The sequence below is a fragment of the Hyperolius riggenbachi genome, chromosome 6, assembly GCF_040937935.1.
Source record: "Hyperolius riggenbachi isolate aHypRig1 chromosome 6, aHypRig1.pri, whole genome shotgun sequence".
In the NCBI taxonomy this organism is placed as follows: domain Eukaryota; kingdom Metazoa; phylum Chordata; class Amphibia; order Anura; family Hyperoliidae; genus Hyperolius; species Hyperolius riggenbachi.
In genome coordinates this window covers 308,332,079-308,347,325 of record NC_090651.1, presented here as the reverse complement: position 1 = coordinate 308,347,325, position 15,247 = coordinate 308,332,079, and the positions used below count along the sequence as shown (strand labels likewise).

Genomic DNA, 15,247 nt, shown 5'->3' with positions numbered 1-15,247 from the left:
AATACGTTTTGAATCATTATGATACCATTTATTGGCTAACGTAAAAGATATATAAGACTAAGCTTTCAGCTTTTGAGCCTTCCTCAGACTGAATCCTGTATGCTTACACGACAGCTTTATACATGCATCAACAAAGAGGATACATGGATTTTTTAGAAAACATAAATACATATGATTGTGATGCCTTCATTGAAACAAAACATCCAAAGAGGGTTAGAGGTTGTTAGGTGATATGTTATGAACAGATAAGACCCTTTGTTTAATCAATGCTCACACAACTGAGACACTGCCAGGCACACAGGCATCGTACATTCCTAGTTCAATTAGCAGGAAGAAGAATAAATGCAGTTAGTCCGGGCTTAAAAGAATTATGACATTAAATATCATCATCAACCTCATACCAATTTAAGAAATTGGCATCCCTGTTCAATACTTCATCAACAGATTTGAACCAATGTATATATTTTGTCTCTGCTATCAGTCTCTCATTTTGTAATGTAAAGCCACCCTGCAGGGCAGTAACCCGAAGATCATTTAAGCTGTAACCATGGGAACAAAAGTGTGTGGGGACTGGGAGATTGGATTTTGTACCGTTAATAGTGCACCTGTGTCCCTTCATATGTTTTCTCAGAGTCTGTCCAGTTTCTCCCACGTACGTTCCTTTGGGGCATTTTGCACACATGATCAGATATACCAGATTAGTGGTTTGGTATTATAGGTGGCCATACACTTATAGATTTGCAGCAGATTCGACCATCAGATATATTTCTGTAATATGCCTGTCAAGTCGAATCTGACAGGAATCTATCTGATGTGTGCCACACACTAGGTACAGATTTCCAATAGTTTTCAGAATGAAATCTATTGGAAATCTATCTAAATGCATTATTGGACCATTATAACCAATGAAACTCTATGGGCCATCTATCTGCTGCCAGCAGCAGACCGACCTAGATTTTCCATCCTGTCAGATAGATCAAATCCATTGAAATCGATCGAAATTTACCACAAATCGATCAATAGATTTGAAAGAATCTATTTCTGATCGATCGATCGATTCTATAGATGGCTGAAATTAACCAGTGTATGGGTCCCTTATCACTAACCACTGGTATATGTAATCATGTGTGCAAAGTTTTATTCCCATGGACACAGCTTCAATGAAGGCATCATAATGACATGTATTTATGTTTCCTAAATATCCATGTATCCCCTTTGATGTTACATCTATAAAGCTGTCGTGTAAGCATACAGGAATCAGACTGAGGAAGGCTCAAAAGCCAAAAGCTTAGTCTTATATATCTTTTAAGTTAGCCAATAAATGGTATCATCCTGATTCAAAACTTCTTGATGTTAATGACATATGCTATTTTTATTTGTTTTTGCCTAATTTGGATGCCCTGTATGTTTTCATTTTTTTCTGTTTTGGCAGTAAACTACAAATTGGGCAACCATGTGTAATCCCATTTCTTGTATTTTTCTTTTTATAAGTATCCTAGTCTTAACATGTTTACATTTCACGCTTATCATAGTTGAAGGGTTGACATATGCTGGCAAAGCCTTTTCAATAAAACTTGTGCCCAATGTGAATCTTTCCACTTATTATTAACAGCATGAACCAGGAAACCATCTGTAACGATCGGTGTCAGCACACAGAGAGAATCTGATTATTGGTGATCTGCAGTACCACCAAGAATACAGATTATACCCGATTATTGATGATCTGCAGAATCACCGATAATACAAATACAGTATATTGCTAACCTCTGGACACCTTTATAGTGTGAGTGTTTGGTGCAACAGTAATGACTTTGAGTAAGACCACCCGAGGCGCAGGTGGTCTTTGGCAGTATGGAGGATACCGCCTTTTGGGAAGTGCAAAACCTTCCAGCAGCCTGAGACCTCCAAAGGGGTGGAGTCCCAGGCTGAAAGTAGGAAGGACCTGTGAGTGAGTGACACCTGAAAGGTGGATGTCACTAGCAGGTCTGGAGACTATCTCTTAAGGCGAGAGATGGCTCTCAAGGTCGGGCAAGCCAGGTCGGCAACACACAGACAGACTAAGTACAGAGACAGAAGGCTGATTCGGTATCCAAAGGCAGGCAGGGTTTGGCAACAGATAATCAGATATGCGTAGGTACCGAATCAGAAAGCAGAGGGATAGTCAGGAATGCAATAGGTCATAACAGATATCAAAACAATGCCTAGTCTTGGGTGTGAGGTCCGTGGTCTCGACACCCTGGAACTAGTCTGGAGTATAATATGATGGTACAGAGTATCCCTATACTTGGGTGTGAGGTCCGTGGTCTCGACACCCTGGAACTAGTCTGGAGTATAACACAATGATAACACAGAGTCCCTAATCTTGGGTGTGAGGTCCGTGGTCTCAACACCCTGGAACTAGTCTGAAGTATAACACAATAATACACAGAAGTAATCTGGCTCAGTGTGAATTCCCAGGTCCTCCTGGTTCTAACACACTGTAGGATCTGACTAAGGTCTGAGTGCTTCCACGTAAGTGTTCGCAACGGCAGACCACTTGAGACTGACCAGCAGTGACTATATATAGAGCGGCACTCTCCGGCCCCACCCCTCAGCGATCAACCAATAGCCACTTGCTTTGAGGTCAGCTGACCAACCTGGTCAGCTGATCCCTCCTCGTTTGTCATAAAGGCTCTGCTTCTCAGCGCGCGCGCGCGTATTCCTCAACCTGTGTGAACTAACAGACCCAGCCACACCAGACGCACGCTGCTGCGTGCAAACCGCCGCGCTGGACGCGGAATCAGCCGCCTTGCTGGCAGTACACGCGGCGGCTTTTCCGCGTTCTATCACAGTACCCCCCCCCCAAGGAGTGGACTCCGGACATTTCCCACCAGGCTTTCCAGGGTGCAAGTCATGGAATTCTTTCCTCAATTCCTCTGCGTGCATACGACAGTCTGGCACCCAAGTTCTCTCCTCTATGCCATATCCCTTCCAGTGAACCAGATACTGCACGGAGTTCTGTACAAGCCGTGAGTCCAGAATCTTTTCAATCTCATACTCAGGTTGGTCATCAATCAACACAGGGGGGGGGCGGGGGGGGGAATCCACGGCTTGAGTAAGGACACATGGAATGATCTCACACCTCGCATGCTGGTAGGGAGTTCAACAGCATAAGTGACATAATTGATTTCTCTGGTCACTGGAAAAGGACCCACAAATCTAGGGCCTAGTTTGGGTGACAGTTGCTTTAGAGCCCAATGTCGTGTGGACACCCAGACCAAATCCCCTGGTGAAAACTTCCACTTCACAGACCGTCTCTCATCTGCCCGTTTTATCTGAGGTAGAATGGTCTTAGGCTCAAACCCAAATATATAGAGCGTCTGCTTTAGAATTTTTACTACCTGGTATGTGCGTAAGAGGTGACCGTGAGGGACAGAACCCGTCAGAAAAGCAGTGACTATATATAGAGCGGCGCCCTCCGGTGCCACCCCTCAGCGATCAACCAATAGCCACTTGCTTTGAGGTCAGCTGACTAACCTGGTCAGCTGATCCCTCCTCGTTTGTCATAAAGGTTCTGCTTCTCAGCGCGCGCGCGTATTCCTCAACCTGTGTGAACTAACAGACCCAGCCACACCAGACGCATGCTGTTGCGTGCAAACCGCCGCGCTGGACGTGGAATCAGCCGCCTTGCTGGCAGTACACGCGGCGGCTTTTCCGCGTTCTATCACACCATCATATATATGCCTTTATATCATGTATATGACTTTTTGTTTCTGTATGAATACGTTAAAATGAGTGACTGCTGTGTAGGGATGCTGTGTAGGGATGCTCGTTTGGATTCCGCGGAAATGCAATTTCCGCTTTTCCGCTTCAGAAATCGATAATACAAGTGCGGTAGGCGGATTTTCGCAGAAATTTCCACCGACTTTAACATTGATTTTCTCAAAAACTACAAGGTCGTTTTGAAAGATTTTTTTTCCTCTTGTTCCCACTCTTCTGCTTAATATACCCTGAACATTTGGTGATTCTAGCACCTACAAGGGGCTTTGCTATTAAGCGTTAAGTCGGTGGTCATTAACTGTATTGTAAAATTCAGAAAATCCGCATTACCGATATGCGGTAATTTTAACCCTCCTGGCGGTCTATTAGAAACCGCCAGGGGGCAGCGCAGCACTATTTCATTTTTTTTTTTAAATCATGTAGCGAGCCTAGGGCTCGCTACATGATAGCCGCTGTACAGCGGCATCCCCCCGCCCGCTTCGATCGCCTCTTGATCTTTGATCAGAAAATCCCGTTCAAAGAACGGGATTTCCTGAAGGGCTTGCCCCGTCGCCACAGCGACGGGGCAGGATGACATCACCGGCGTCATGGACGTCGTGACGTCTAAGGGAGTCCCGATCCACCCCTTCAGCGCTGCCTGGCACTGATTGGCCAGGCAGCGCACGGGGTCTGGGGGGGGGCCCTTACGGCGCAGTGATCAGCGGCGATCGAGCGCGGGGCGGCGGCGATCGGAATGCACACGCAGCTAGCAAAGTGCTAGCTGCATGTTGCAAACAAAAAAGGGAGTTAATCGGCCCAGCAGGGCCTGAGAAATCCTCCTGCGCTGCATAGGAAGGTTAAGCCAATCAGAAGATTCAGAATGAATAAGCCAATCAGAGAATTCAATTCGGAAATTTCTGCCTAAATCCCCATTCTCTGACTGGTTTATTCATTCTGAGTCTACTGATTGTCATAAAATGATTGCATATCGGTAATACAGATTTTCTGCATTTTACTTTACAGTTAATGGCCGCCGACTTTAGAGGTTAACAGCTAAGCTCCCATTAGGTGCTAGAAACACCAAATTTTCAGGGTATGTTAAGCAGAAGAGTGGGAACAAGAGGAAAAACCTTGTAGTTTTTGATAATATCGATGTTAAAGTCGGCGGAAATTTCCACAAAAATCTGCATGGGAATGCGGAAATCTGTAGCGAAAAGCTGAATCGGTAGCTGTAATCAGCAATGGCGGAAAGCGTATTTTCCACGGAGGCGGAAATAGCATTTCCAATCATCCCTACCACTGTGGCATTGTTCCTCCAGCTTTACCAAGCTTTAAAGCCTGCTTGGTTATTCCCTAGCTATTTGTCGAGGAGAGAATTTAAACCTACAGTGTGTTTTAGATCTCTGTTGAACACTGATATTGAACTATAGCTACTGCATCTGTTTTGGGTCTTTTCCCTTATCATAAGATTACCATGGTATAGCCTAGTTCATGGTTTGCTTTTATTTTGTTTCATTCGACTACATTAGTTGTGCAAAACTGACCCCAGAAAATAAAATATTGGAAAATATAAGGCAATTAAAGTGGACCTAAACTTTTGCGCAAGAGACACTTAAAACACAGAGAAATTCGGTAACAGGAAAAAAGGGCGCCGGCAGCTAGTGGACAAAAAGGGCGCTGCCATTCACTCCCATAATAAATATCGGGACAAAAAGGGCGCCGGAGATTATTAACGTTTTACAAACGACGCCCGGAGATTTTTAATGTTTTATAATTGTGCTTGTGATGATTTAAGTTTAGAAAATGCGCCCGTGACGAATAACGTTTATAAAAATACTAAACATAGTTATCATATTTAACTAAAACATTATTTAAAATTTTATTCCTTACTGTTTGTATTCACAAAATAAAGTGATTAGTATGTAATGTAAATTGCAATATATTTTTTACAGTCACTATTTGTAAAACATTATTATCCACACAATAAAATTACTTAACATTTTTATTCCTTAACCACTTTGTCCTCCTTGACGTAGTTCTATGTCAAGGAGGACATGTGCGCTCCCGCAGCCGAATGCGCGCGTGCACACGTGCTCCCGGCCACGGATCGTTAGCCCAGGAATCAATGAATTGGGCCATGGTGCCTGACCACTGATTCCTCTCCCCCGCAGAAAAAGCGACAGCTTCTCTCGGAAGCTTCGCTTTTTCTGACTCCTATGTCCCTCTAAGCGTACATGTTACGTCATGTAAACAAACTCAAGGTTGTCATCTTGTGGCCAAAAAGTAAAACTACATCTAAATGTAAAAAAAAATACAATTATAAAAAATACATATATTTACCCCAAACAAATACTATTTACATCCCACCCTCCCAAAAATACCCACATAAAATGTTTAATAATTAAAAAAAAAATTACAATAAAAAAAAAAAACACATAAATATTTACCTAAGGGTCTAAACTTTTTAAATATCTATGTAAAGATTAAATATTTCTATTTTTTTTTTTATATAAGCTTGTAAATAGTGATGGAGGCAAAACAGAAAAAATGCTCTTTCATTTCCAAATAAAATATTGTTGCCATACATTGTGATAGCGACATAATTTAAACGGTGTTATACCCGGGACAAATGGGCAAATACAATATGTGGGTTTTAATTATGGAGGCATGTATTATTTTAAAACTATAATGGCCGAAAACTGAAAAAATAATGCATTTTTTCAGTTTTTTTCTTATTCTTACTGTTAAAATGCACTTACAGTAAGGTAGCTCTTAGCAAAATGTACCACCCAAAGAAAGCCTAATTGGTGGTGGAAAAAACAAGATATAGATCAATTCATTGTAATAAGTAGTGATAAAGGTATAGACTAATGAATGGGAGGTGAACATTGCTTGGATGCATGAAGTGAAAATGACGGAGAGCTAAAGTGGTTAATGTTTGTAAAATATTATTCACAAAATAAAGTGATTAGTACACAACGTATATTGCAATATATTTTTTACAGTCACTATTTGTAAACATTATTATCCACATAATAAAGCGATCAGTAAGGGGGTGGTTAGGGTTAGGCACCACCAGGGGGGTGGTTAGGGTTAGGCACCACCAGGGGGATTGTAGGGTTAGGCACCACCAGGGGGGTCTTAGGGTTAGGCACCACCAGGGGTGGTCTAGGGGTTAGGAATAGGTACAGGGAGAGTTCTGTGTGAGAGTAGGGTTAGGTATAGTTACAGTACAATATACACCACCAGGGGGGTGGTTAGGGTTAGGCACCACCAGGGGGGTGGTTAGGGTTAGGCACCACCAGGGGGGTGGTTAGGGTTAGGCACCACTAGGGATTCAGGTCTTAGGGTTAGACACCACCAGGAGGGTCTTAGGGTTAGGCACCACCAGGGGAGTCTAGGGGTTAGGGATAGGTCCAGGGAGGGTTCTGTGTAAGAGTAGGGTTAGGTATAGTTACAGTACAATATACATCACCAGGGGGGTGGCTAGGGTTAGGCGCCACCAGGGGGGTGGTTAGGGTTAGGCACCACCAGGGGGGTGGTTAAGGTTAGGCACCACCAGGGGGGTCTTAGGATTAGGCACCACCAGGGGGATCTAGGGGTTAGGGATAGGTACAGGGAGGGTTATGTGTGAGAGTAGGGTTAGGTATAGTTTTAGTAAAATTTTAGTAATACTTACTAATGTTTTACAACACTTATTTCGAATGTAGTTATATTTATATCATCGTTATAAACAATATTTTCAGATTTTATTATAAGAAGAAATGATAAATGAAGGTTATTCACAATAATATACATTATAACGATTAAACATATATTATAGTTTTTTTTAACAAACGTAACTATAAGTTTCACTTTTGAAACAGGGAAGATTAACGTTTTCACGGTATTACTGCTTATCGCTTACACTTCGCGCCCTTTTTTCCCGATGCCTTTTTTTGATGTACACGAGAAATTCACCCTGTGTGTGTTTACAGAGATCAGTCCCTTATCTACATATAATCAAAGTGCAATTTGAGCTGTCACCTCTGTTTGATTTGGGCCTAAATGCGTGCTGTCTCTGTGCTAATATGTGAACACAGGAGGTTAACGCTTTCTGTGCTCCCATAAAACCAAGAAGTAATCACACAGTAGATTTATTGTAGGAGTTCTGTAAGCTGTAACAAAGAAATTTATTTTGTTAAAGGTTATTTTGCTGTTGTGTATCTTTTAGGCTTCTTGCACACAGGGACGTTACAGGCGCACGTTAGTGCAGCCTGTAACGCTCCCCCAACGCACAGCAATGTAACACAAGTGGGCTGTTCACACTGCCCACGTTGCGTTACATTGTAACGCAGCAAAGTGCTGCATGCTGTGGGTTCTAGGCGGCTAAGCCGCGTTAGACTGCTTGCACATGCTCAGTAATGTTGGGGAGGAGCGGAGAGCGGCCAGGCACATGGCTAATTAATATTCACTGCACTCAGTGACGTGCAGTGTTTATTTCCTGGAGTGGCTGCTCTGTGCGGCGATTGGCCGGGCGGGACCACGTGATGCCGCATGCGTCCAAGAGTACGCATCACGGCATCACGGACGCCAGAGTGCGCTGCACAATGCGGCTCACTCCGACGTCCACACCAGAGAGCACCAGGCGTTGCGTTAGGGGCACGTTATGTGCCCTATAACGTCCCCCAAACGCAACGGCGTGGTGTGTAACTAGCCTTAGAGTTCTGGGATTAGGTCCACTTTAATACAGTGCTTAGGTGATGGCCCCATAGAAAGGTAATACTGCAAAGAAACAAGAGGAAGCCAGGGAACAAAACCCCACCAAATAGATATCCACAGAAAAGAAAAATGTGGTTTTACTGCTACCAAGTTAAGACTAGGAAAACTCTATTTATTCTAGCAACACCAGACTGTCCTTCTGTCCCCTTTCCTAAACCTTCCTCCCTGTAACCGATTCAAGACCAGTAAACAATGGAAAGGTGAAAAATGTGTTATTCTAATAAAAATATATATATAATTTTGGTAATTTTGGTTTGCATCTCTTCTGATAATGAATGCACTGTTCCTTTAATCTAGATAGCTAAATTGTTATTAAATTACAGTTTAAATAACTGCATTACTTTAATCTCTATTATGTAGAATCCAATGAGAGGGGGACACCATCATCATCTTGTTGGCTGGGATTAGGAATTTGAATTAGTACATCTGTCTACTCTATTCGAAATGCATATGTTATTCACCCTGTCACAAAGCTAAAATATCATCTTCACATAACTCTGTGCTTTATCTGTTCTGCTCGGCTTTTACAATTATGTATACTCTCTAATATTTGTATTATCAAAAAAAAAACACCCCTGTTAAAGGAAATGTATACTGATTAAAGTGAACCAGAGACGAAGCACCCTCATGTATTTTACCATATATATCAGTGGGAAAATTAAAGAAAACATCTACCCTGCTCTCTGTTTCATTCTTCACTGCTCAGCCTGCTTGTTAGCAGCCCTGATAAAATCCCGACTGAGCATTCAGTCTGGCTTTGCTCAGGAATCATTATAGCTGAGTCTGTCTTCTCTGATGTCTTTTCAAGCCCAAGCCTGCCCCCTTGTGGCTCTGCTGTAATGACTCAGCTATAATGATTCCTGAGCAAAGCTAGACTGAATGCTCAGTCGGGGATTTCAAGCAGACTGAGCAGTGAAGAATGAAACAGAGAGCAGGGTAGGTGTTTTCTCTAATGTTTCCACTGATATATATGGTAAAATACATGAGGGTGCTTCGTCTCTGGTTCACGTTAACCTATATGTTTGTGTGATTGATTGATGGATTTATCATGTTTCGTACTAAAGAACCCACATTTTGTGGAATAGTCATACACTGGAACATATTACATATAAGGATTTCAGGGTTTTGTTTTGTTTTAGTTTTGCACCTTTATGTAGTAAGTGTTATGTTATAATTGCAGCTTTAACAATTATAATTACATTGTAATTTAATTAATTCTTACATAAATTAATAATTATTATTACATTGTATAATTATAATTGTAATTATTATTAAATTGTAATTTAAAGCGGGATTGTTGATCATAAAATCAAATTCAATTTACTGCTCTGTGTTTATTATGCAGTCTACAACCTGACCCTGCATTGCAAGCATTCCAATATATTCCTAAATGTTTCTGCTGTAATAAATCTTATCTCAGTCAGCCTGTCTCTATTTTGTACATTGCTGAGGAAAGGGAAGCTTGTTATCTCCCCTCCCACATTCCTGCTACTCACTGATTGGCTAAGGGCAGTTCCGTGTGACAGACTGAGGAACCTATTTCTGTAGAAGCTGCTAAATTACGATCTATGCTGCACTCACATGTGTTTACAAAGCAAGCTAGATATGACAGTGCCTAGGAGAGAGAAAAAAAGAGTAAGAAAGGAAATGACATCAGGATTGACAGTTAGAGGCAGTAATGATGGAAAATGCCTATAATTGTTTTCTCTTTATTCACTATATACAATTCACTGTACAATACATATATTATGTAAGTAGAACAAGTATTTATCTACATATATATGTATTTTTTTCCTGGGATAGTGTGGACATCCCTGCTGCTTTAATAATAATAATTTAGGCATTCAAAGCTAGATGTATCTGGCAGGTGTGGGATCATTGCACATTTCAGCTACAATCTGTAACTTATATAGAAGGTTTATGGTGACCTCAGGGTGTCCTGTCCTCCTGAGAGGCAAGCCGTAGAAATGTTATATTGTTTTCATGCTGTGTTTACCCCATGAACAGTTGCACGGTCATGTTTTTCAGAAGCCTCCAGCATCCAAACATCCTACAATGCCTTGGCCTGTGCACCGAGACCATCCCCTTCCTTCTCATCATGGAGTTCTGCCAGCTGGTAAGGCCATAAGAGTTTACAGTCCAAGCTCAGACTATCTTTCACTTATTTAATATACCTTATTTAAAATGAACTATACATAAAAAGTCTTGTAGCAAAAACAACAAAAAACGGATACTGATAATTTTTCAAAATTACAAGCTGAAAAAAAGGAAATGATTGCTGCACCAGTTCATAGACCATCTATCAGCTACCTGCTCTCTACAACCAGATTGGCAGCTAGGCAAAGTGCTCTTTTCTTAACAATGTCAGCTTCTGTATTACTAAACAGCTTGTAAAACCCCTATACAGTTCTGATTTGATTTTCTGGCCTATTTTGCTGAAGGATGCAAATGTAAATATGTATTTTTTATGTAAACTCCTCTCCCAAAAATGACCATATGCTGTTTATTGGTAGAACTTATTTATGGCCACTTTTCCATGGATGGCTGAACTGCTCCTTGGTTGTCTGCTGGCCATAATCACTGTTTGGCTGTAATTGCATGTATCTGAATGGCAGTAACACTGTGGGGGTCATGTTTAGGGTGGTGTTACGCAGCAGCAAAAGGAAAAAAAAAGTCTCATGCTGGGTGCTCAGATGCAACTTCATGGGGGGCTGCCTGTCCACCGCCTGCAACGCCCAGCTGGTGAACAGTAGCAGCTGACAAGTGGTGAATTCAGCTGCTCACAGAAAAGAGGCCAAGGGTTCATAAACAGTTCACTTAAAGTGAATCTGAAGCCTAATTGAAAATAAAAAACAGATACTTATCTAAGGAGAGGGAAGGCTCTTGGTCCTAATGATCCTTCTTGTTCCTCTCCTGGTCCCCGTTTCCCCACAGGCTCCTCTGTTTGTATCTCCCGCCGGGGGAGACTTTGGCAATCTTCAGGAGCATTCGGGCTTCTGAAGACCGGTGGCTTTGTACTGCGAGTGTGCGAGAGAGGGAGCTCGTGCGCACGCAGTATGGGGTGGCCCGTCCTTGGAAGCCCGAGTACCAACCCGGAAGATAGCAGCCATGGCCAAATTGGTCGTGGACTGCTAACTGGGGAGCCTGCGGGGAATGCAAACACTGGGAGGAGAACGGGAAGGCGCATTAGGACCCAGAACCTTCACTCTCCTTAGGTAAGAATCTGTTTTTTAATTTTCAATTAGGCTTCAGACTCTCTTCCTGGCCTTATGATTATTTCTGGATTTAATGTTGGAAAGCGGTGCAATTTTTTCACACAATTTAGACCCTAAAAATCATACTGATAGATAGATCTGTGGCAGCCCTGCACAATACACACCTCTCATGGATCCAGCTCGGGGTTACCTCTCTGAGCTGCGGACTTCCGTCCTGAGCCTGACTCTGGATTACCGCTAAGGAGGTCTGGTCTGAATGCTCATTCTGGGCCAGTGATTTATTGTGTTCGAGGCAGAACATCCGCATAGAAGTCAGGCAACTGGTATTGTTTATTAGAGAGTGAAGATGGCATCCTCCTTATTCCTCTCTCTTCAGTTTCCATTTATAGATCTGGATCCAATTTTATTGCAATGTATATGTTGGTTTGCATGGCATGTTTATATGCCATGCATGTGTTGGTCTGCTCCCTCAGAATATCTCTTTAGTTTCCAGTCACCTCATTGTCCAAAAACCAGATCTTCCACATCCATTGTTGAACATCCCTTTTTTGGGCTTCGGTGTATAATAGAGATAGTCAATGATATGCTAATAATTCCAGTTTTCATTTAAATTGAATGAAAATTGTGTGCAGTTTGGAATTAGAACTTCCTGCTGAATTTGATTGGCAGCTGTATACAGTGTGCGATAAATTTACATGAAACCTGGAATTATTATCAAACCATAGACCAGCTCTTGTGTCTAATACCAGAAGATGCAGCTGTGGTGGAATCTTAAGCCTGGTAGACACTCAATTATGACTGGCCAATCACTGACCAATTTTACTACTTCTATGTAGTATGTGGGTTTTTCTACACAATCGACTCATAGTATTCAATATCTGCTTACCTTCACACTACATGGATGTGGTAACATTGGTCAGTGTTTGGCCAATCATAATCGAATGTACCAGACTTTACTTTCTGGAATCGAAAGATACTGGAAACTGCCATACCATTAGGACAGAACCATTCAAAACATGGACCCAAGAGCAGGACAGAGGACCAATATTATAATGAAGGGGGAAACAGATCAGAACTGTTTTTATGTATCTTGCCGAGGAGACAGGCTTATATAAATAGCACCTTTTTGTAAATGTATTGATATATGTAACTTGTGTATTTAAATCTTGCTGTGATGCAGCTCATGTCCCTATTTAAAGAGAACCTGTACTGAGTAAAAATATTTAAAATAAACACATGAGGTAACTTCAAATGAACATTACATAGTTACCTTGCCATCAGTTCCTCTCAGAAGCTCACCATTTTCTTCTGATAATAATCCCTTCCAGTTCTGACAACATTTTGTCAGATCTGAAATATATCAGTTGCTGTCAGTAAAATATCAGTTGCTGTCAGTTATAGCTGAGAGGGCAACTGATGTGCCAAATAATGTCCATGTTTCCCTATGGCTCAAGTGGGCGATGTTACAGTTTAACAGTGTGCTGACCAGAAAGCTGTTATGGGGTAATGGCCATTTTCAAAATGGAGGACGGAGAATTCCCTTGTTCACAGTGAACAAACAGGACGCGGGACAGGAGAAAGACACCGAGGAGTAGACTACATGGAAGGTAAGTATGACTTGTGTATGCTTATTTTGACTTTTAATTTTCAGTTCAGGTTTTCTTTAAGTTCTGCTAATGATGACCTTCTGATCTGAGAACATTTCAGCATGTCTGTATGATGACTGCAGCTAAACTAGCACACCAAGCTTCTATGGACTTTGTTACTATTATCACTCTGCTGTTGGCTGAAATGAGTTGCCTAATTTGGGTCAAGGTAAGGCAGGTAACGAGATCACGTAGACCAACCTAAAGCCTGGTACACACTTTCAATTATGATTAGCCAATCACTGGCCAATTTTACCACCTCCATGTAGTATGAGGGTCTACAGATGTTAAATACTACGAGCAGATTGTGTAGGTAAACCCTCATACTACATGGAGGTGGTAAAGTTGGTCATCAGTTGGCCAATCATAATTGTAAGTGTGTTCCAGGATTAAGGCCTTATACTCATGGATTAATTCCTTCTAGTCCAATCAATGATCCAAGCAAATAAGCAGATTGTATGAGCATTGAAAGGAAATTATTATACATGTCAAGCTGTGTACATGTGTGCAAAGTCAGAGCAATGTAATAAGAACCTGGTCTGGAGCAAAAGATCGGAGGAAAGAACAATGTATATACATTTGATTTTATATTCCTGACTAGTGAACATTGATTAGAATGATTGACTGCCTGCAAAGTTGTTCACAAATCTACCCTTGAATACCAGGCCTAAAGCCTAGTACACACTTTCAAATTATGATTGGCCAATCTGTGCATAGTATTGAAAATCAGTTGGCTTCATACTACATGGAGGTAGTAAACTTGGCCAACCTCATTCCTTTCTTCTGTCTCCTACTGCCACATATCAATGACTTTCTCTTCTTTTTTAGGGGGACTTGAAGCGGTATCTAAGAGCCCAGCGAAAGGCGGATGGCATGACTCCAGACCTACTGACCTGTGATCTTACAACACTGCAGAGAATGGCATACGAGATAACACTTGGACTAATGCACCTGCACAAAAACAATTATATACACAGGTTTGCTGCCATTTTTATTCATGTTATCATTTTTTATTGATGAAACACCAACTTGTCAGAACTGCACAATCTATTGGTTAAGGATGCTGATTGATAGAGTGAAATCATCACAGAAACATGGAATAGGAGGGGAAAAGAAACCTGATGCATCAGTCTTGTAATTGTTGCTTTATTCTCAAAATACTTGTCAGGTTTTTATTATTGTCAATGTCCTTGTAAGACATTTTCCTTCAATGTGGTGTCATGAACAAAGAGTACACGGAGATCTCCAAAACAGGGATGCAGACAGCAATTAAAACAGGTTTTTTGCACCAAAGGGAAAGGTCAGAACCTCTGTTTCATTGCTTTTCCAGTAGCCATTGAGATCTTTCGTACTTACTATTGTGTCTTCCACTAACAAATCTTATGCTAATGTATCTAATGCCCCTGCCCCACCCTCCGTCTAGGCTGCCATTAGTGTGGGCAGTTGCTTTGGCTGTGGGCAGGGCCATGATCACCCATAGCCTCCCACTTCCTGCCCATCATTGTGTCTGTTTTCTGGTTGGTGGGCCTGCGGGTGGTGGGAAGCGGGACCGTTGGGAGTGGCGTGCTCTTATGAAGGCTGCTTGTCATACCTTTGGACTATGGTGTTCCCTGATGATGTTGGCTTGTCCATTGAAATTTACCTAACTTCCAACCACAAGCTTGTCGTGTATCCCTATGTTGGTTTAGCGGTTGGTCATACTGCCAGTGCAATTTTGGAGATGGATTTACTATAAGGATCCGGGAGCCATTAATGTCCTTGCAAGGATTATTTGCATTCTACGTGAACGGCTATAAACAGCTGCTGCATGCTTGGAGTTCATTTAAGGCTAAAAGGCATTCCAAGCATGCCGCTGCTCTTTACAAAACGCATTGTCTGTCCATTCTT

At 41.9% G+C, this 15,247-nt stretch overlaps 1 protein-coding gene across 5 annotated transcripts in view; it reads left to right on the top strand.

Moving 5' to 3' along the window:
* The window catches only part of LMTK3 (lemur tyrosine kinase 3), a 153,202-nt gene that overhangs the window by 107,991 nt on the left and 29,964 nt on the right, over window positions 1–15,247 (top strand). For 4 of the 5 annotated variants that reach the window (XR_011022177.1, XM_068241288.1, XM_068241287.1 and 1 more), the window contains exons 8-9: window positions 10,528–10,615; window positions 14,189–14,337. Coding sequence is in view for 4 of the 5 variants with exons in the window: in XM_068241288.1 (XP_068097389.1) it covers window positions 10,528–10,615; window positions 14,189–14,337 (237 nt within the window). In the remaining variant the exon portion in view is untranslated. The remainder of the gene's footprint in view (window positions 1–10,527; window positions 10,616–14,188; window positions 14,338–15,247) is intronic. The other variant, XM_068241290.1, reaches the window with a different exon arrangement.